This window comes from Scyliorhinus torazame, chromosome 17 (genome assembly GCF_047496885.1).
Source record: "Scyliorhinus torazame isolate Kashiwa2021f chromosome 17, sScyTor2.1, whole genome shotgun sequence".
Classification (NCBI taxonomy): Eukaryota; Metazoa; Chordata; class Chondrichthyes; order Carcharhiniformes; family Scyliorhinidae; genus Scyliorhinus; species Scyliorhinus torazame.
In genome coordinates this window covers 72,230,835-72,252,504 of record NC_092723.1, presented here as the reverse complement: position 1 = coordinate 72,252,504, position 21,670 = coordinate 72,230,835, and the positions used below count along the sequence as shown (strand labels likewise).

General features: G+C 51.2%; 1 protein-coding gene across 4 annotated transcripts in view; it reads right to left on the bottom strand.

Moving 5' to 3' along the window:
* The window catches only part of LOC140393945 (DENN domain-containing protein 2C-like), a 253,665-nt gene that overhangs the window by 9,784 nt on the left and 222,211 nt on the right, over positions 1 to 21,670 (bottom strand). For all 4 annotated transcript variants that reach the window (XM_072480624.1, XM_072480623.1, XM_072480626.1 and 1 more), the window contains exons 15-17: positions 17,152 to 17,329; positions 16,052 to 16,093; positions 5,259 to 5,370 (exon numbers count right to left, since the gene is read on the bottom strand). In XM_072480624.1, the coding sequence (XP_072336725.1) occupies positions 5,259 to 5,370; positions 16,052 to 16,093; positions 17,152 to 17,329 (332 nt within the window). The remainder of the gene's footprint in view (positions 1 to 5,258; positions 5,371 to 16,051; positions 16,094 to 17,151; positions 17,330 to 21,670) is intronic.

Below are 21,670 nucleotides of genomic sequence, written 5' to 3'. Positions count from 1 at the left end.
GAGGGGGGGGAGAGGAAGGTTCGTGGAGGGGGGGGCGAGGGAGGTTCGTGGAGGGGGGGAAAGAGGGAGGTTCGTGGAGGGGGGAGGGAGGTCCGTGGAGAGGGGAGGGAGGTCCGTGGAGAGGGGAGGGAGGTCCGTGGAGAGGGGAGGGAGGTCCGTGGAGAGGGGAGGGAGGTTTGTGGAGGGGGAGGGAGGTTCGTGGAGGGGGAGGGAGGTTCGTGGAGGGGGAGGGAGGTTCGTGGAGGGGGGAGGGAGGTCTGTTGAGGGGAGAGGGAGGTTCATGGAGCAGGGGGGGGGGGGAGGTTCGTGGAGGAGGGGGGGGGGGAGGTTCGTGGAGGAGGGGGGGGGAGGTTCGTGGAGGAGGGGGGGGGGGGGAGGGGGGTTCGTGGAGGGGGGGAAAAGGGAGGTCCGTGGAGGGGGCGGGAGGCCCGTGGAGGGGGAGTGAGGTTCGTGGAGGGGGGGGAAGGAGGTTCGTGGAGTGGGGAGGGAGGTCCGTGGAAGGGGGCGGGGGGGTGGGAGGTTCATGGAGGGGGGGCGGGGGGGAAGGGAGGTCCGTGGAGGGGGTGGGGAGGTCCTTGGAGGCGGGAGGGAGATCTGTTGAGGGGATAGGGAGGTTCGTGGAGGGGGGGAAGGAGGTTCGTGGAGGGGGGAGGGAGGTCCGTTGAGGGGGGACGGGGGGAAGGGAGTTCCGTGGAGGGGGTGGGGAGGTCCTTGGAGGCGGGAGGGAGGTCTGTTGAGGGGGGAAGGAGGTTCGTGGAGGGGGGAGGGAGGTTCGTGGAGGGGGGAAGGAGGTTCGTGGAGGGGGGAAGGAGTTCCGTGGAGGGGGTGGGGAGGTTCGTGGAGGGGGAGGGAGGTTCGTGGAGGGGGAGGGAGGTTCGTGGAGGGGGGGGGAGGGAGGTTCGTGGAGGGGGGGAGGGAGGTTCGTGGAGGGGGGGAGGGAGGTTCGTGGAGGGGGGGGAGGGAGGTTCGTGGAGGGGGGGAGGGAGGTTCGTGGAGGGGGGGGGGAGGGAGGTTCGTGGAGGGGGGGGGAGGGAGGTTCGTGGAGGGGGGGGGAGGGAGGTTCGTGGAGGGGGAGGGAGGTTCGTGGAGGGGGAGGGAGGTTCGTGGAGGGGGAGGGAGGTTCGTGGAGGGGGAGGGAGGTTCGTGGAGGGGGAGGGAGGTTCGTGGAGGGGGAGGGAGGTTCGTGGAGGGGGAGGGAGGTTCGTGGAGGGGGAGGGAGGTTCGTGGAGGGGGAGGGAGGTTCGTGGAGGGGGAGGGAGGTTCGTGGAGGGGGAGGGAGGTTCGTGGAGGTGGAGGGAGGTTCGTGGAGGGGGAGGGGGGTTCGTGGAGGGGGAGGGGGGTTCGTGGAGGGGGAGGGAGGTTCGTGGAGGGGGAGGGAGGTTCGTGGAGGGGGAGGGAGGTTCGTGGAGGGGGAGGGAGGTTCGTGGAGGGGGAGGGAGGTTCGTGGAGGGGGAGGGAGGTTCGTGGAGGGGGAGGGAGGTTCGTGGAGGGGGAGGGAGGTTCGTGGAGGGGGAGGGAGGTTCGTGGAGGGGGAGGGAGGTTCGTGGAGGTGGAGGGAGGTTCGTGGAGGGGGAGGGGGGTTCGTGGAGGGGGAGGGGGGTTCGTGGAGGGGGAGGGAGGTTCGTGGAGGGGGAGGGAGGTTCGTGGAGGGGGAGGGAGGTTCGTGGAGGGGGAGGGAGGTTCGTGGAGGGGGAGGGAGGTTCGTGGAGGGGGAGGGAGGTTCGTGGAGGGGGAGGGAGGTTCGTGGAGGGGGAGGGAGGTTCGTGGAGGGGGAGGGAGGTTCGTGGAGGGGGAGGGAGGTTCGTGGAGGGGGAGGGAGGTTCGTGGAGGGGGAGGGAGGTTCGTGGAGGGGGAGGGAGGTTCGTGGAGGGGGAGGGAGGTTCGTGGAGGGGGAGGGAGGTTCGTGGAGGGGGAGGGAGGTTCGTGGAGGGGGAGGGAGGTTCGTGGAGGGGGAGGGAGGTTCGTGGAGGGGGAGGGAGGTTCGTGGAGGGGGAGGGAGGTTCGTGGAGGGGGGGAGAGGTTCGTGGAGGGGGGGAGGTTCGTGGAGGGGGGGGGGGGAGGTTCGTGGAGGGGGAAGGAGGTTCGTGGAGGGGGAGGGAGGTTCGTGGAGGGGGAGGGAGGTTCGTGGAGGGGGAGGGAGGTTCGTGGAGGGGGAGGGAGGTTCGTGGAGGGGGAGGGAGGTTCGTGGAGGGGGAGGGAGGTTCGTGGAGGGGGAGGGAGGTTCGTGGAGGGGGAGGGAGGTTCGTGGAGGGGGAGGGAGGTTCGTGGAGGGGGAGGGAGGTTCGTGGAGGGGGAGGGAGGTTCGTGGAGGGGGAGGGAGGTTCGTGGAGGTGGAGGGAGGTTCGTGGAGGGGGAGGGAGGTTCGTGGAGGGGGAGGGAGGTTCGTGGAGGGGGAGTTCGGGCTGTTCAGGGTGGCTGGGGGCGGGGGGGGGGGGGAGGGCAGTTCAGGGTGGGGGGGGGGGGGAGGGCAGTTCAGGGTGGGGAGGTTTGGGGTGGGAGGTTCGTGGAGGGGGGGGTTAGGGCTGTTCAGGGTGGCTGGGGGGGGAGGGGGGTTCAGGTGGGAGGGGGTTTTGGGGAGGGCGGTTCAGGGTGGGGAGATTTGGGGAGGGCGGTTCAGGGTGGGGCGGAGTTTTGGGGTGGGAGGTTCGTGGAGGGGGGGGTTAGGGCTGTTCCGGGTGGCTGGGGGGGAGGGGGGGGAGGGCGGTTCAGGTTGGGAGGGGGTTTTGGGGAGGGCGGTTCAGGGTGGGGAGATTTGGGGAGGGCGGTTCAGGGTGGGGGGGAGTTTTGGGGAAGGCGTTCAGGGTGGGGGGGGGGTTTGGGGAGGGCGGTTCAGTGTGGGGGGGGGTTTGGGGAGGGCAGTTCAGTGTGGGGGGGGATTTGGGGAGGGCAGTTCAGGTTGGGAGGGTTTTGGGGAGGGCGGTTCAGGTTGGGGGGTTTCAGGGTGGGAGGGAGGTTTGGGGAGTGCGGTTCAGGGTGGGAGAGGTTTGGGGAGTGCAGTTCAGGGTGGGGGGGGGTTTGGGGAGGGCGGTTCTGGGTGGGGGGTGGTTTGGGGAGGGCGGTTCAGGGTGGGGGGCGTTTGGGGAGGGTGGTTCAGGGTGGGGGGGGTTCAGGGTGGGAGGGAGGTTTGGGGAGGGCGGTTCAGGGTGGGGGGGGGTTCAGGGTGGGAGGGAGGTTTGGGGAGGGCGGTTCAGGGTGGGGGGTTTCAGGGTGGGAGGGAGGTTTGGGGAGGGCGGTTCAGGGTGGGGGGGGGGGGGGGAAGGTGGTTCAGGGTGGGGAACGGGGGTGGAGAACGGGGGGGGGGGGGGAGGCTTAGGGAGGAAATTATTGAGGTGCACAAACAACCAATGGTGAGGGAATGAAAAGGTCCCAGAATTAATTTGTCTTCCTCAATTTCAGTCCACGGATCGGTGGGTGTGTGCGCATGCTCACATGCGTGTCTGTATGCACATGCTCTTGTGTGCGTATGTAGTGAATGTACGGTCTTCTCATTATTGAAAATTACTCAAACTACAGCAGTCTTCTTTCTTGAGTCTTCTGTATAATCCGCATTTCTCATCCGAGCCACATCCCTATCCTTCCTGGCTAGTCCCAGTATTCCCCTCAACCAACTCACTCACACCTGATGTTTGCATCTCATATTCTAAAACTCAGATCACATAATAAGGGGATAATTATCTCTTCCTTATCTTGTTTTTTCTAAAATATCTTCACCCCTTCCCGGTTTACTCCCCCAAAAGCAGCAGAAACAAATCCAATTTGACGCCTTCTTCAGAACTCCCACTCTGATACAAACCCACCAACTATCTCATCTGTTGAACTGCATTTCCGCTGTCTGCAACATTAATCTTTCTGGTGCTTCCGAAACACAGTCTTCATCGTTTTTGTGTTCAACAGTATAATGTTCTATTCGTTGCTCTCACCTCATCAGTTAGTCTCCGGAAATCTGTTTTAGCTGTTGTTCCAAGGTTAACGTCATCAACAAACTTAGGAAATCTTTAGTACCAAGATTTATTGCAGCTTCCAATACCAGACTCAATAGATCAGCTGACGGGGAACATTCTGGTCTCACCACAGCTGTTCTGTTTTTGGTCCAGTCTAACTGCACTCAGGGAATTTTCAGGCTGATAAAAAGCAAGTTTTTTTTATACCATAACACGTAAAACTATAATATATTTCTCAGGAACACCGTACAGACTCAAGATATGCCACAACCCTTCTTTTGGTAATCCCTGCTAAAAAATTCTTGTTACAAAGACATTGCGCTCTTTAAATGTTTCTAAAATCAGTCAGTTGTTTCTCAAACAGTTAATCCATTGTACTTCATCCTGGTTGGTTGTTCCTTACACAGTACCAGCTCTTTTTAGTGTCTTCTGGAGCTTCCTAGTACATATTTCTGGCTGTACCCAGTAAGTTGACTCCTCTAATCGAGTCACTTCAAAACTTTTGTTTTAGTTTTCTAACTGTGTACAAACCTCCGCTGTCGATGTCAAATCGCACGTAGCAAGATTTACTGATGTCGCTCGCATTGGTGGCCTTGTGAATTTGTCTTTCTATAGGGACAAAATTGAGGTGTGCGGTGAATGGAAGAGGCTCGAGGGAGAGGGCGTGAAAGTGGGGCTGAAGAAAAAAAGGACAGGATTGTTGGGCTCATTGGCTGTTTCTCATTCTTAAAACTTCTAATGAATTTGTATTATCTACCGCTACAGTACCTGGAGTTTGAAAATTCACAGCTTTGAGTTTTTCTTGCACACGCTGGTCCAAGTCTCTCCAAAGGAGGAGGGGGCTCTTTGTCCCCACAAGCACAGGCAAAGCGCCCCAACATCAATAAAAATGGGTTTCATAGAATCCCTACAGTGCAGGAGGAGGCCATTTGGCCCATCATGTCGGCACCAACCCGCCGAAAGACCATCCAACCGAGGCCCGCTTCCCCACCCTATCCCCGCAACCCCATAACCCCACCTAACCTGCACATCTTTGGACTGTGGGAGGAAACTGGATCACCCGGAGGAAACCCACGCAGACACGGGGAAAACGTGTAAACTCCACGCTGTCACCCAAGGCCGAAATGGAATCCGGGTCCCTGGCGTTGAGGCAGCAGTGATAACCACTGTGCCACCACCCCTTTTCTTGAGACTCTGTTCCCAATCGTCGATCCGTTCCACCCTCTCCCGAATGCACTGATCCACACTGCGGTTTGCCAAGCTCCTGTTTCCCTCCCGTCACAATCATTGCCAGATCTGAAGTTTCCTTTTACTCACCAGCTCCACTGTCAACTTCCTCTTGCACAGTAAGCATTTCATTCCTCAGCTCAAGGATCTGCTCCAGTGCAGCTCGCAGTTTGTGCGGTAGAATGGAATCCTCGTCATCCATCTGTGGAGGGGGATGGGGGAGAAATAGGAGATTCTCCGATGAAAACCATACATGCAGACATTGGCGAGACCATGCAGACGCTGCGACAATGAATGAACGGACATCGCGCGACAATCACCAGGCAGTAATGTTCCCTTCCAGTCGGGGAACACTTCAGCAGTCAAGGGCATTCAGCCTCTGATCTCCGGGTAAGCGTTCTCCAAGGCAGCCTTCAGGACCCGCGACAACGCAGAATCGCCGAGCAGAAACTTATAGCCAACTTCCGCACACATGAGTGCGGCCTCAACCGGGACCAGGGATTCATGTCGCATTACATTCATCCCCCACCATCTGGCCTGCGAAATCCTACCAACTGTCCTGGCTTGACACAATTCACACCTCTTTAACCTGGGGTTACCCCATCTCTGGATCTGTAAAGATTTAATCACCTGCTCATGCTCGCATTCCAAGCATTATCTGGCATCTTTGAATCTGTCTATATATATATATATATATATATATATGTTTCTGGAACATACCTCTTCATTCACCTAAGGAGCAGCGCTCCGAAAGCTAGTGACATCGAAACAAACCTGTTGGACTTTAACCTGGTGTTGTAAGACTTCTTACTGTGCAGACCTTCAGGCAGCGAGTCGCAGTGACTTGCCTGTGCCACCAGAGAGTGCCACATACTCCACATTTCAGAAGCAAGGCCTGTGGTCTTCACATGGGAATAGACTAATGGGAAGTATGTCAGGAATGACTAATTTACAAACTGTACACAATATCCACACCAGTCACTACTTTCACTGATATCATAAAAGCAACAAACTGCTTTGAAAGAAATATTGCACAGGTATGTAACCATGACAGGGGTGAGACAGGGTGATCACCGCCCCGCTTAGGTCAACAGTCCCCCTTGAAATAGTCAGGAAACGCAAAAAATAATAAACGTCCAGAGAGCCTCTCACGGAGGGACACACGGAAATTTAGGGCTGGAACAGATTCTGAGATTTAGCTGAATAAACACCTCTTAATGGCCCATTCCCTCAAGTACCTGCTGATTTCCTCTCATTTTTGCACCCCTTCAGCTCCCTTCGATGGCCCCTTCCGCAAATGTCCCATCCTCGGTGTGAACCCAAACTGAACATTATCTCACTCAAGCTTAGCCCATATCCTTAAGCCCGCAATTTGGAACTTCTCAGAGTTCAACTTATTGCTGCCTCTCAGTCTTCTCTCCTCCCGACTGGCTGAGATACTTCAATCCAAATATCAGTCCAATCATGAGGCAAGATCTAGGAGTGGGTTATTCGGCCCATCAAATCTATTCTGCCCTAAAATAAGATCATGGCTGATCAGATTGTGGCTTTAACTGCTTGCCTACACCCTGTCCGGACTCCTGCTTGCCTCCTCTCCGTGGGATCATTAGTTACAGATCGGTAGCAGTGGGGCAGGCCAAATATGTACAGTTTAGGCGGATTGGCCATGCTAAATTGCCCCTTAGTGCCCACGGTTAGATGGGGTTACAGTGATAGGATGGTGGAGTGGACCTAGGTAGGGTGCTGTTTCAGAGGATCTGTGCGGACTCGTAGGGCCGAATGGCCTCCTTCTGCACTGTAGGAATTCTATGATTGCCAGCCAGGCAAATGGAGCAGGGTTCACTCTTGGCTGCTGCCCAGGAAAGGATGAGCAGACACTGCTGACACCTGGCATCATGGATCCTGCTTTCTCCCTACTCCTTGGCAACATGTCAGCCAGTGCTGCTGAGACAGCTCCCCGGGGCAGTGAAGACGCTGGTTCCCTCCCAGGGTCTCCACTCCAGAAGGGGGTCCCTGGCTCAGCAAGATCCAACTGGAAACCACCATGTTCCTGACGTGCCTGGCAGCGATAAGGGCAATTACGGTTCCGTGATCAGTAACCTCTCTGCTCATTCCTTCAGCAGACGTCGAAAGACAGGTACAAACTACCTTCTACTCACTGTCTTTCCCCTTTCTGCTACACTTGGACAAGTTCACTAACTGGTTACACATGGCTGCGATCAATCCCCATCACAGACGGTCAGGAACACAGTCAGGCCTCGTTCGACATTTGTCTATCCATGTTACCAAATACTGAAGTTAATTAGTCTGATAGCCCACTTCTAGACTTAAACACTTCACGGTCAGCGAATCCATGTGGACTTCCGATGACAGGAATGTGCTGAGTGGACGCACGAAAGGTGGCTCACCACCAACGAAGGAGTAGCAAGAGGGGTGAATGCGGGGGATGGAGAAACAGGGGTGGGGGAGAGAAAGGCCAACAAAAGGGGCAAGGGCATAGGGAAGGGGCGTGGAGAAACAGACCCGGAAGGAAAGCAAAGGGACGGAGAGGGGGTGGTTACAACAGATTGCACATGGCAGAAGGAAAACAAAGGCGGCACAGCAAGCAGCCACTTTGGAGGGTCCCTGAACAAAGGCAAACCCGGAGTGCAGGGGCACATCCACAAAGTAAATATGGTTGATCCCATAAGGTGGGGGGGGACAGAAACCCCCCTCATCAGAAGAGTCACCTGGAATGTCAGGGGACTTAACGGCCCAGTGAAAATATCCTGGGTCTTCGACAACCTGGAAAGTAGGAGGGCCGACATAGTCTTCCTCCAGGAGACCCACCTGAGGGAGAAGGACCGACTGCAGGTAAGAAAGGGCTGGGTGGGACAGATGTACCATTTATGCTACGGGACGAGAGCTAGGGTTGAGCCATTCTGTTCAGTAAGAAGATGGTGTTTCCAGCAACGAGGACGGTTACGGACCCAGCAGGATGGTACGTCATGGTCAGCGGTGCTCTGGAAAGGGTGTCAGTGGTCCTGGGTTACGCTCCCAACTGGGACGATACCGAATTCATAAAGACGGTCATGGCGGAAATCTCAGACATAAACATGCACCATCTAGGACATAAAAACATCATGGTGGTTGTGGTGGTGGGGAGAGAGGTGCTTTAAAAGGTGTACAGGACCCACGGACAGATAGATCAAACTCCAAATCGGGGGGGGGAAAAAAATCTAACATGGCGAAAGTACTAGGCAAGTTCATCGAGGTTCACACACCCAGGGGAGGAGTTCTCCATCTTCTCCCAGGTACACAAAGTAAATACCCGGATTGACTTTGTTGCAGTGGGGAAATCGGTGCTTCCAGGGTTAGTATGAGCGGAATACTCCGCAATTGTAATCTCCAACCACACTCCACACTACACAGCGATGAGGTTGGAGACGGCCCGAGCCTAATGCCCCCCCATGGAAGTCGGACACGGTCCTCCTGGCCGATAAAGCTTTTTGTGAAACAATATCACAGACCATAGACATTACCAATAACCAGAATGGGGAGGTCTCAGCCTCCACGTTCTGGGAGGCGCTTAAGGCTGGGATCACAGGAGAGATCATTGTTTACAAAGCGCGCAGAGACAGAGAAGGGAGGGCGGCTAGGCAGCAACTAATCGACTCCATACTGGAGGTGGACCGGCGATACTCTGCGGCCCTGACCCTAGAGCTTCTGTTGATTGGTACTGACTGTGACCTGCTCTCCACGAGGAAAGCAATGCACCAACTCCGCCAGACATGGGGGAACCTTCTACGAACACTGAGGCAGAGCCAGCCACCTGCTGGCTCAGCAGCTGAGAAAGCAGGCAGCCACGAGGAAAATAGCGCAGGCTAGTGACAACAACGGCAGGCTGGTAGCCGAACTGGAAACAGTCACCCCCCACCCAGAGGAGGACTCAAGGATGGTGCAGTTCCTCGACGGATTGGACATTTAGACATGCCAGGCATGGGGTGGGGGGGGGGGGGGGGGGGGGGGGGGAAGGTAGGAGACGGGGCCTGGAAACACCATTACGACTGGGGGAAGTCCACGGAGAACATCAACTCCATGCAGGTGGGGAAGGCGTTAGGGCCAGATGGATCTCTGGTGGACTTCTACAAAGCATTTGCGCCAGCTCAGGCCCTGCATTGCAGGAGATGTTCACAGATTCGCTGGTAAGGGGCACTCTGCCACCAGCACTGGCGCAAGCCTCAATATCGCTGATACCCAAGAAAGACAAAGTTCCTACAGACCCATCTCGCTGCTCAATGTAGATGCGAACATTCTAGCAAAAACCCTGGCGAGGTAGCTGGAGCGCTGAGTGCCAGAGGTAGTCGCGGAAGACCAGATAAGCTGTGTCAGGGGCAGGCAGCTAACATCAAACATCAGGTGCCTGCTGAAAGTGGTAATGATCCCATCCAGGGAGAGATCACCAGAAATGATCATCTCTCTGGAGGTAGAAAAGGCCGTAGTCAGCATTGAGTGGAAATACCTCAGAGGCACTGGAGCTGTTTGGGCTCAGGGTTCACCGTCTGGGTGAAAGCTTTGTACAACGCTCCCATGGCACGCGTACGGACTAACACCACTAGCTTCCAGTTGTACAGGGAACAAGGCAGCGATGCCTGCTGCTATTCGCCCTGGCATTCGAGCCACTGGCAATCACCCTCAGAGCGGCGATAGGCTGGAGAGGTATCCTGAGAGGAGGCAGAGAGCATAGAGTCTCACACTGTGATTGTGCAGATTATCATAGAATCATAGAATTTACAGTGCAGAAGGAGGCCATTCGGCCCATCGAGTCTGCACCGGCTCTTGGAAAGAGCACCCTACCCAAGGTCAACACCTCCACCCTATCCCTTTAACCCAGTAACCCCACCCAACACTAAGGGCAATTTTGGACACCAAGGGCAATTTATCACAGCCAATCCACTTAACCTGCACATCTTTGGACTGTGGGAGGAAAGCGGGGCACCCGGAGGAAACCCACACACACACGGGGAGGATGTGCAGACTCCGCACAGACAGTGACCCAAGCCGGAATCGAACCTGGGACCCTGGAGCTGTGAAGCAATTGTGCTATCCACAATGCTACTGTGCTGCTCCTCTCTGTCTCAACCCGCCGGGCCAGCATGGGAGGGATCATGAAGCTCTTGAAGGAGTTTGGAGCCTTCTCGGGCTACAAATTCAACCTGAGCAAAAGCGAAAGCTTCACGGTGAATCGGTAAGGGAGATGCACAGGTGTGGAGGGATTACTGTTCAAACAAGTCCAAGACAAATTCCACTATCTGTGGATCCAGATTGCCCACAGATCCACAAATGGAACCCGATGAGTCTGGTGGAGGAAATAAAAAATGACACTCGCCCTCGCTGCAGGGAAAGTACAGACAATCAAGATGAATGTGCTGCCCAGGCTCCTTTTCCTGTTCTGGTCCCTATCGATCTACATCCCCAAGATCTTCTTTAACACGATAGATAAACTTTTGTGTGAGTGTGTGTGTGTGTTTGGGGGTGGGGGGGTGAGGCAATACTTCGGCCTGACCGAAATGTCCACCATGGCCTCCAACGATAAGCAACAATGGACGCCATCTTTAAAAGGCGCAGGCAGGACGAGGGGACACTGATGGTTAGCGACATGTACACAGACGAGTCTAGCGACTTTGGTGGAAGGTTCCAACTAACCACAGGGAACGAATTAAGATACATACAGATCAAAAACATCCTCCATAGGGAAACAGCGAGGTTCCCATAGATGTTGAGACACTGGTAGAGGAACTGTTGAGCGTAGCTGACTTGGGGAAAGGGAACAGTGGGGACCTATTCAGATGACTGTTGGAGGAGGCACGCTCCCCCCGGATGAGATGAGAGAAAAATGGGATGAAGGACGAGGCATAGAAGTAGGGCAGTGGGGGGGGGGGGGGGGGGGGGGGGGGCTCTGGATCCAAGCACAACAGGGCTTCACATGCACAGGGCTGAGCCTAACTCAGCTAAAGGCGAGGGCAACACGGTGGCGCAGTGGTTAACATTGCTGCCTCATAGCACCGAGGTCCCAGGTTCGATCCCGGCTCTGAGTCACTGTCCGTGTGGAGTTTGCACATTCTCCCCGTGTTTGCATGGGTTTTACCCCCACAACCCAAAGATGTGCTGGGTAGGTTGATTGGCCACACTAAATTGCCCCTTAAATGGAAAAATGAATTGAGTACTCTAAATGTATTTTTTAAAAACTCAGCTAAAGGCGGTGCATAGAGCGCACCTAACCAGACCCCGAATGTGCAGGTTCTTCCGGAGGTGGAGGACAAATGTGACAGTGCCAGGGAGGCCCAGCCATCCACACCCACATGGTTCTGGGTCTGCCCCAGACTTGTCGGGCTCTGGACAACCTTTGTTGAGGCAATGTACCTGTCAGGCAGGGAGGAAGTGGTCGAGCGAGGGAACCGTGGTTTACTAAAGCAGTCGAAACACTTGTCAAGAGGAAGAAGGAGGCTTATGTAAAGATGAGACATGAAGGTTCAGTTAGGGCGCTCGAGAGTTACAGGTTAGCTAGGAAGGACGTAAAGAGAGAGCTATTGGGAGCCAGGAGGGGACATGAGAAGTCTCTGGCAGGTAGGATCAAGGATAACCCTAAAGCTTTCTATAGATATGTCAGGAATAAAAGAAATACAAGGTAAGAGTAAGGCCAGTCAAGGACAGTAGTGGGAAGTTGTGCATGGAGTCAGAGGAGATAGGAGAGGTGCTAAATGAATATTTTTCGTCAGTATTCACACAAGAAAAAGACAATGTTGTCGAGGAGAATACGGAGATTCAGGCTACTAGACTAGAAGGGTTTGAGGTTCATAAGGAGGAGGTGTTAGCAATTCTGGAAAGTGTGAAAATAGATAAGTCCCCTGGGCCAGATGGGATTTATCCTAGGATTCTCTGGGAAGCTAGGGAGGAGATTGCTGAGCCTTTGATCTTTAAGTCATCTTTGTCTACAGGAATAGTGTCAGAAGACTAGAGGATAGCAAATGTTGTCCCCTTGTTCAAGAAGGGGACAACCCCGGCAACGATAGACCAGTGAGCCTTACTTCTGTTGTGGACAAAATCTTGGAAAGTTTTATAAGAGATAGGATGTATAATCATCTGGAAAGGAATAATTTGATTAGAGATGATCAACACGGTTTTGTGAAGGGTAGGTCGTGCCTCATAAACCTTATTGAGTTCTTTGAGAAGGTGACCAAACAGGTGGATGAGGGTAAAGCAGTTGATGTGGTGTATATAGATTTCAGTAAAGCGTTTGATAAGGTTCCCCACGGTAGGCTACTGCAGAAAATATGGAGGCATGGGGTTCAGGGTGATTTAGCAGTTGGATCAGAAATTGACTAGCTGGAAGAAGACAAAGGGTGGTGGTTAATGGGAAATGTTCAGACTGGAGTCCAGTTACTAGTGGTGTACCACAAGGATCTGTTTTGCTGCCACTGCTGTTTGTCATTTTTATAAATGACCTGGAAGAGGGCATAGAAGGATGGGTGAGTAAATTTGCAGATGACACTAAAGTCGGTTGAGTTGTGGACAGTGTGGAAGGATGTTACAAGTTACAGAGGGACATAGATAAGCTGCAGCGCTGGGCTGAGAGATGGCGAATGGAGTTTAATGCAGAAAAGTGTGAGGTGATTCATTTTGGAAGGAATAACAGGAAGACAGAGTACTGGGCTAATGGTAAGATTCTTGGTAGTGTGGATGAGCAGAGAGATCTCGGTGTCCATGTACATAGATCCCTGAAAGTTGCCACCCAGGTTGAGAGGGTTGTTAAGAAGGCGTACAGTGTGTTAGCTTTTATTGGTAGAGGGATTCAGTTTCGGAGCCATGAGGTCATGTTGCAGCTGTACAAAACTCTGGTGCGGCCGCATTTGGAGTATTGCATGTAATTTTGGTCGCCGCATTATAGGAAGGATGTGGAAGCATTGGAAAGGGTGCAGAGGAGATTTACCAGGATGTTGCCTGGTATGGAGGGAAGATCTTATGAGGGAAGGCTGAGGGACTTGAGGCTGTTTTCGTTAGAGAGAAGAAGGTTAAGAGGTGACTTAATTGAGGCATACAAGATGATCAGAGGATTAGATCGGGTGGACAGTGAGAGCCTTTTTCCTCGGATGGTGATGTCTAGCACGAGGGGACATAGCTTTAAATTGAGGGAAGATAGATATAGGACAGATGTCAGGGGTAGGTTCTTTACTCAGAGAGTAGTAAGGGCGTGGAATGCCCTGCCTGCAACAGTAGTGGACTTGCCAACACGAAGGGCATTCAAATGGTTATTAGATAGACATGTGGACGATAAGGGAATAGTGTAGATGGGCTTTAGAGTGGTTTCACAGGTCGGCACAACATCGAGGGCCGAAGGGCCTGTACTGCACTGTAATGTTCTATGTTCTAATGTTGAAGGTTACGGGGATGAGGGTAGAGCCAGGCCCAAAAGTCATGGTGGTCTTCTTTGTGAAAGAAACCATGCAGTAATAGACATTATGTTGCACAAAATTAAGTTGGGCATGGACAGTGCATGCAAATAACGCTTTGCAAATGGTTGTGGGGTACATAGAAACATAGAAAAGAGCAGGAGGCCATTCAGCCTTTCGAGTCTGCTCCGCCATTCATCATCATGGCTGATCATCCAAGTCAATAGCCTAATACTGCCATCCCCCCATATCCTTTGATCCCCTTCACCCCAAGTGCTATATCTAGCTGCTTCTTGAAAACATACAATGTTTTGGCCTCAATCATTTCCTGTGGTAACGAATTCCACAAGCCAACCCTCTCTGGGTGAAAACATTTCTCCTCATCTCGGTCTGAAACAAACCACCCCGTATCCTCAGACTGTGACCCCTTTTTCTGGACACTCCCATCATTGGGAACATTCTTCCTGCATGTACCCTGTCTAGTCCTGATGGAATTTTATAGGTTTCTATTCTGAACTCCAGAAGGTACATTGCATACCAGTTGGTGTACAGGAGGAATCCAAAGTTGCCTTCCGTGCTAACAGATGCCACCACCATTCCCCCTCCCACTCTAGAAGGGACGAACATTAGTTCTACTTTTTCTGATCACCTGAATGCCTTGCCTGTAGACAGAAAAGCTTTCATTAAAGTCGAGGTGTTGGATAGAAGTTGGCAAGCCCTACGGCACCACACAAGGTCACTGTGGATACAATTTCGGCAAGGGGATGTAGTATATTATCAAAGGGAAAGCCAAAATGAGTGGAAAGGAATGGCAAGGGGGAGTCATGGGAAATAAGTAACGGTACAACACAGGAATCATTTGTTTGGTTACATTCTTTACTGTTGATTGGTACGGACGATACAGTCACAGATCCTGAACAGCACATAGAAGGTGAGGCTGCACCATGCACTTTACATTCACAGACACTGGGTAGTCATGAGGGGCAGACGATGGGAGACAGTAATATTGAGGCACAGGATGACGTTATTTGTTCAAAAGGACAACTACCTAAAGTGGGCACAAAGGTAACACAGATGCCAAAAGAAACCAGAAGGGAGGCTACTGTAACAGGGAGAGTGGGAAAAACCGCTGAAAAATACATAAATTGGTTAAATGTGCAGAAGGACGGTCAAGAGGCAGGATCTATGGATTGGGAAACTATGTAACGATGTGGAAACCAAAAAAACAGAATTTTAGTTCTGACACTGAACCCAAAAGTGGCCGTGACCCCAGAAATAAATTGCGAATGAGATTCTGCTCCTATGGGAGAAAGATGACACAGTAGTCCGGAAAGGGACAGGGATTTAAGCAGAGGTTGTAGTTTAACGGGAATGAGGCCGAGAGAGCAAGCTTACAATCTCAATAGAAGTAGAAGTCCTCATGACCGAGAGATTTTAGTAGCTGCCAGCTGGTAATAAATTGGAAAATAAGCTAATAAAGGAAGCCAAACAGAGTTAGAAAGCTGGAAGGAGTTCGGAGTATATACACTGACAAGAGTCAGCTAGCTTTTTCTCACTGGTGGATCTGTACAGAAAAGGGACTCCCAGATGGCAGGTATAAGGCCAAAGCAAGATTTGGAGCCCAAGGCTTTAAAAATAGATTAGGGGGAATCAGGATGTCTGAGCGGAGTCACCTCCTGTAGGGAAAGTGAGTTTGAAGATTTTTGGCTATTTTGGCATCGTACTCCTGGGAATGCAAACCTATTGCCATAAAAGCTGCGTTTCTACAAGGGGAAAAGTTTTTTTGAAACCGCTCAAAGAAGCTAGTGACTTAGAAAGAAAACAATTTTTTGAAATAAAATTTAGGGTATCCAATTCTTTTTTTTCCCAATTAAAGGGCAATATACCATGGCCAATTCACCTACCATGCATATCTTTTCCGGTTGTGGGGGTGAGACCCACACAGACACGGAGAATGTGGAAACTCTACACGGACAGTGACCGGGGTCCAGGATCGAACCCGGGTCCTCGGTGCCTTGAGGCAGCAGTGCTAACCACTTCCGACTTAGAAGGAAAACTATGAAAACTAAACAAGTGTGCTTACGGATTGAATGATGTGTCAAGGGTATGGTGTTTTTCTGTGAGGTCCGTCATGTAGAAAATAGGTTGCGTTCAGTTAAAGCCGGGCCCCGCAATGTTCTACTGGTACCATAAGGAGAAACTAGCTGGAATTTATCATGACGCATGGGGCGGCACAGTGGTTAGCACAGCTGCCTCACAGCACCAGGGACCCGGGTTCAATTCCAGCTTGACCCCAAAAGACCAGACTGGACTGATTCTTCCACCGTGCTCCTGGTTGTGAGTAACACATGGTGCCGTTAGGGAGGGAGTCCAGGATCCTGACCCAGTGATGATAAGGTATACAAGATTTAGATACAGCCCAGTTCTCACACATGGAAGCAACACTGCACTCACCTGCCGCAAGAATCTGTCGGCACACAGATCGACCACCAGCACCTGGGATATAGACAAATAATAGTTAGCCAGTGAGTTCTCCTCTTTCAGGGATATCCACTTTCTGCTAGCACATAGCAAACTCAATCCACGGAACCCCTGGACTGCACATTAAACATTAATAGCTGTGGTCATCTTTCAGACTCCGCAACAATTGAGTGCGAATTTAAAGAACTTATATTTGTATAGTACCTTCCACCATCTTAGAACATCCCAAAGCTCTTTATAATTAATAAAGTACTTTTGAAATGTAGTCACTGTATTGTAACGTTGGCCACACTGCAGTAAGGTCCCACAAACAGCAATGTGACAACAAGACCAGATCACTGCTTTTTGTGATTGTTGGTTTAGGAAAAAATATTGGCTCGGAATAACTCGCCGATACTTCAATATAGTGTTGTGGGATTTTTCAGATCCATCGGAGGTGGTCACCAGGCCTCAGTTTAACTTTGTGTCCAATGGAAAGGCATCTCTTGACAGTGCAGCACTCCCTCACGACTGCACTGGAATGTCAGCCGAGGTTTTGCTCTCAAGTCACTGGAGTGGGACTTGTGCCCACAACTTTCTGACTGACAGCTAGCGAGTACAGAGCTCTCTCTGACAAACAAAGATGGAAAGGAGGGATTTACTGAGATCTCAGCATCAAGGTGACGAGTTGCTGCGAGAGACTGAGGGAAAGCCAATTCTGGAATCCAGTCAATCCCAAACCAAACGCACAGCTGGATGTTAGTCCCCCAGCGATTGTGTTCAGGTATCCAAGATCATGTAATCACCAATCATCGGACATAGACAGGAACTTTTCATCACGCCTGATGATCAACAAAGGGAGAATATCCCTCCACTGCCTATTAAGGAACTCACGGACTGAACTCATAACCTCCCACCTTTGTAGATACCTTCATAGACTGACAGCACAACCCCTCTTTGGATGGTGTGTATGACAATTTTGTTGACACTTTATTATTGAACTTCTGAGTAAAATTAGATTTAACGTTTCTCTTTGGTGATTGGCACTTTACATTTCCAGGCCCTAACCTCACGATCATTTGCAAAGGTCTCACCTCTTCAATGGGCAGGTCATTCAATAGAGCAACCGAGTTTGAATGAATTCCGATAAGGAAAGGAGTGGGAGAACAAACGATATCGATCATAACAGCCGGAAGCACGGGGATGTAGGTGTGCTGCCAGGTGAATGGGTACAGCATGGCCACAGCTGCATGCCCACATTTAGAGAGGGTGCTGGAACACAAGAGAAAGACAGGGTAAAGCCACCCATCATTGAACAGGGGCACGATTACAATAAATTTGACGAGATTCAGCGTGACTCAAAGGCACGGTGGGGAAAATGAAACAGAAAGGGGGTTACCGAAGCACATGCTCATTACACGACCATTAAGACATAATAGACATTCCCCTGGCATGTGGGTTAGATAGGCATGCAGATCTCAAAAGGTACAGACAATCAAGAGCTTTATTGGAAAGATGTTTTCTCACAGGCTGCCAGAATAGACTGACTGTTAGCCCAGCCACCCAAACTGCCAATGACATCATCAATATGTCACTTGACCATAGAAAACTGCAGCACAGAACAGGCCCTTCGGCCCACGATGTTGTGCCAAACCTTTGTCCGAGATTAAGAACAAATTAATATACACCCCATTAGTCTACCGTAATCCATGTACCTATCCAATAGCCGCTTGAAGGTCCCTAATGTTTCCGACTCAACTACTTCCACAGGCAGTGCATTTCATGCCCCCACTACTCTCTGGGTAAAGAACCTACCTCTGACATCCCCCCTATATCTTCCACCATTCACCCTAAATTTATGTCCCCTTGTAATAGTTTGCTCCACCCGGGGAAAATGTCTCTGACTGTCTACTCTATCTATTCCCCTGATCATCTTATAAACCTCTATCAAGTCGCCCCTCATCCTTCTCCGTTCTAATGAGAAAAGGCCTAGCACCCTCAACCTTTCCTTGTAAGACCTACTCTCCATTCCAGGCAACATCCTGGTAAATCTCCTTTGCATCTTCTCCAAAGCTTCCACATCCTTCCTAAAATAAGGCGACCCAGAACTGCACACAGTACTCCAAATGTGGCCTTACCAAAGTTTTGTACAGCTGCATCATCACCTCACGGTTCTTAAATTCAATCCCTCTGCTAATGAACGCTAGCACACCATAGGCCTTCTTCACAGCTCTATCCACTTGAGTGGCAACTTTCAAAGATCTATGAACATAGACCCCAAAATCTCTCTGCTCCTCCACATTGCCAAGAACCCTACCGTTAACCCTGTATTCCGCATTCATATTTGTCCTTCCAAAATAGACAACCTCACACTTTTCAGTCTTAAACTCCATCTGCCACTTCTCAGCCCAGCTCTGCATCCTATCTATGTCTCTTTGCAGCCGACAACAGCCCTATCCACAACTCCACCAATCTTCATATCGTCTGCAAATTTACTGACCCACTCTTCAACTCCCAAGTAATTAATGAAAATCACAAACAGCAGAGGACCCAGAACTGATCCCTGCGGTACGCCACTGGTAACTGGGCTCCAGGCTGAATATTTGCCATCCTCCACCAATAGGGAGAGAGAGCAGTTGAACACGTGGCTACAGGCAGACTCTTATAAAGTGACCTGGTCCCAAATTGGAACAAACACGAATACACAACATTTTCCTCCCCCTTCACATCAGAGGTTCCTGCGATGAAATACAATATACGTTAACAATCAGAATTTACAATCTGGGACTTCTGGTGGCGGCATGAAGGTGGAATTGGCATGTTGGGTACTTCCTGCTCGAGGCTCAGTTTTTCGGAATTTAATGCCCGGTCCCAGGGACAGTTTTTAGACAAGCAGGTGCAGGAAGACATGAGGAAGGAGGAGGAATGTCTAAAAACAAGAAAGCCATCGGGAAGAAGGGGGCAAGCGAAGGTTCGACATTGAGCGAATGGGTCAACCCGGCAGCACGAAAGATGACGGAGGTTGAAACGCTGGGTGGGGCCACACCCTTCACAGTAGAGAAGACCGAGGTGATGGCCAGGGAATTTGAGAAGAATTTTACCAAACGGTCATGTGACAGTACCTTTAAGAGATGGGTGTTTATAAATGGGTGTGTATATAAACATCTGTAGTGAGTGTACCTTTAAGAAATGGGTGTTTACTACTGTAGTGATGTCAGAGGGGGTTGAGCTGGGCTGTGTCAGCTTTTTACTTTCGTTTTAGGCTGTTTGCTGCAGGGTGAGTTTTAGTTTTGTTTTCAGAGCTGGATAGCTGCAGTCACAGTCAGAAGAGTATTAGTCTCTTTCTCTGTAATCTAAAAACTGTAAATCGATCCTTTAGTGATTTAAAACTAATAACTGATCTCAGTAGTGACTTTAACCTGACGTGCTTCTGTTAAAAGTTATTTTTTAAGTCTTATGGATGTTAAAAGGACAACTTAAGGATTATATTTTGTTGTATTCTTTGCGGGTTGTATTTGAATTGATGGTTGCTGAGATGGTCACTGTATGTTTTAAAAAGGTTAACTTGAGTTCATAGAATAAACATTGTTTTGCTTTAAAAAATACTTTTCCATTTCTGCTGCACCACACCTGTAGAGTGAGCCGTGTGCTCCCCATACCATAATCTAGTAAAAGTTGTGGGTCAGGTGAACTCCATGATACACTTTGGGGTCTCTAAACCCTGGCCCATAACAAAACACATGGAGGTGATGAGGAGGGAAATGATGGCAGCAATTAAGGTATTGTTGGAGGAGTGCTTGCCCCGGTCGAAGACATCGCCGAGATGCGGGAGCAGGGAGAGAAGCTGAAGGGGGTGGAGGAGGCCTTGTGGCAGCATAACGACCAGTTCACCTCAATGGTCGAGGAGCTGTGGAGGAGGCCAACAAAGGACTGAGAGCGAAGGTGGAGGACCTGGAAAGTATGTCTAGGCAGCAGAACCCAAGAATTGTGGGTCTGCCCAAAGGGGTGGAGGGCCGAGCCAACTAAGTACATTGCCATGATGTTGGCAGAGCTACTGGAGGAGAGGGAAGGTCCCTCCCGTTATGACTGGATCGGGCTCATCGGTCGTTGGGGCCTAAAAAGATGAATGAACTGCCAAGGGCGGTAATAATTTGTTTTCACAGGTACCATGTGCAGAAGGTGGTTCCAAGTTGGGCGAAACAGAAGCGGGAGATGCAATGGGCAAGCGCTGGTATACGTATATACCAGGACTTACCTGCAGAACTGGCGAGAAGGCGGGCGGCCTTCAGTCAAGTGAAGGTGGCACATAAACCAGTGGTGTGGGGTTCGGCGCGGTGTATCCAGCGAAGTTGAGGGTGAGCCACAACCACAAGGACTTCTAACTTTGAGGTGGTGGAGGCGGCTGAGGCGTTTGTGAAGGCGGAGGACTGGGGCAGACATGAGAAATGGGAATGGGGTTGGGTCCTGGACCGAGGGTAGGGTGGCGGAAGGTTGTTTATGGTTTTGTTTCTTGCTTTTTATTAGTGGTTTAAAGGTGTGAAGTTGCCTGTTTGGGAAGGGTAGCGGTTGGTATTTTTCGCAGTTTTCTGGGATTCGTTTGGGTTTGTTCAGCTGCTTATCTGATGGGTATTTTTTCAGGGATTGGGCATGGGGGAGGGAACAGAAAGGAGGGGGCCTGGGCCGGGGCCTCCGCACTAGCAAGCTTAAGTTGGCTAGTGAATGGGAGTGTGGTGGGGAGGGGCGCTGTTGCAAGAGACCCATCTGAGGGTGAAGACCAGGTGAGGCTCAGGATGGGTTGGGTGAGCCAGGTATTCCATTCAGGGTTCGACAGTAGGGCTCGGGAGGGGGGTAGCGGTGTTGGTGGGCAAGAGGGGGGGTTTCATTTTCTTAGCTTTGTAACTTATTCTTGGAATGTGCGAGTTGATATATCAGACTGTGTATCGATGGAGCGGTTTCTTGAGATTGTTGCTTTTTTTGTTTTGCTTTGTTGTTTGTTTGATGAAATCGTGGAGAATAAAAAGATTTTTAGAAAATTTACAATATGAATAAGTGACAAACACAACAGTCAATAAATTAGACGTTTTGGAGGATGTCGATTTCTGTGTAAGTTGCTGGTGAACCTCCGGTGTCTGCATTTCGTACTGACTGTTACCTTTAGTTTGGACGGCGTCCAATTGTCACCTTAACCGGAGTCAACGTAGGATTTGGAGGCCGACTTGGTGTAGAAATGTCCTTATCTGAGGCACTGCCTTCCACGGTTGTTTCCGGTATTATCAGGTTCAGGTATTATCAGGTATGTACAGGTCTTCACTTGGCAGCTTGTTGCGGACTCTCGGTTAACTCGGTCTGTGGCAACCTTGTTCTAGCTGCTAAAAGTTGCTCAGTGTGTCTTCTCCACACAATATTGTCTGGGTTTGAATGGTTAGGAGAGCAGCCCTGTCTGTGCTATTATAACAGTAGGTATACACTTCATTGGTGGTATAGTTTCTTGCTAGTTCCTTGCCAATACTTCCTGACCTGTATGAAATGCAGCATTTAGCCCTGCTCTGACGTCATACAGCCTGATTCAACTGCTTTTTCAGAGCTTTCACTTCAGAGGCTAGTTCTTTAGGT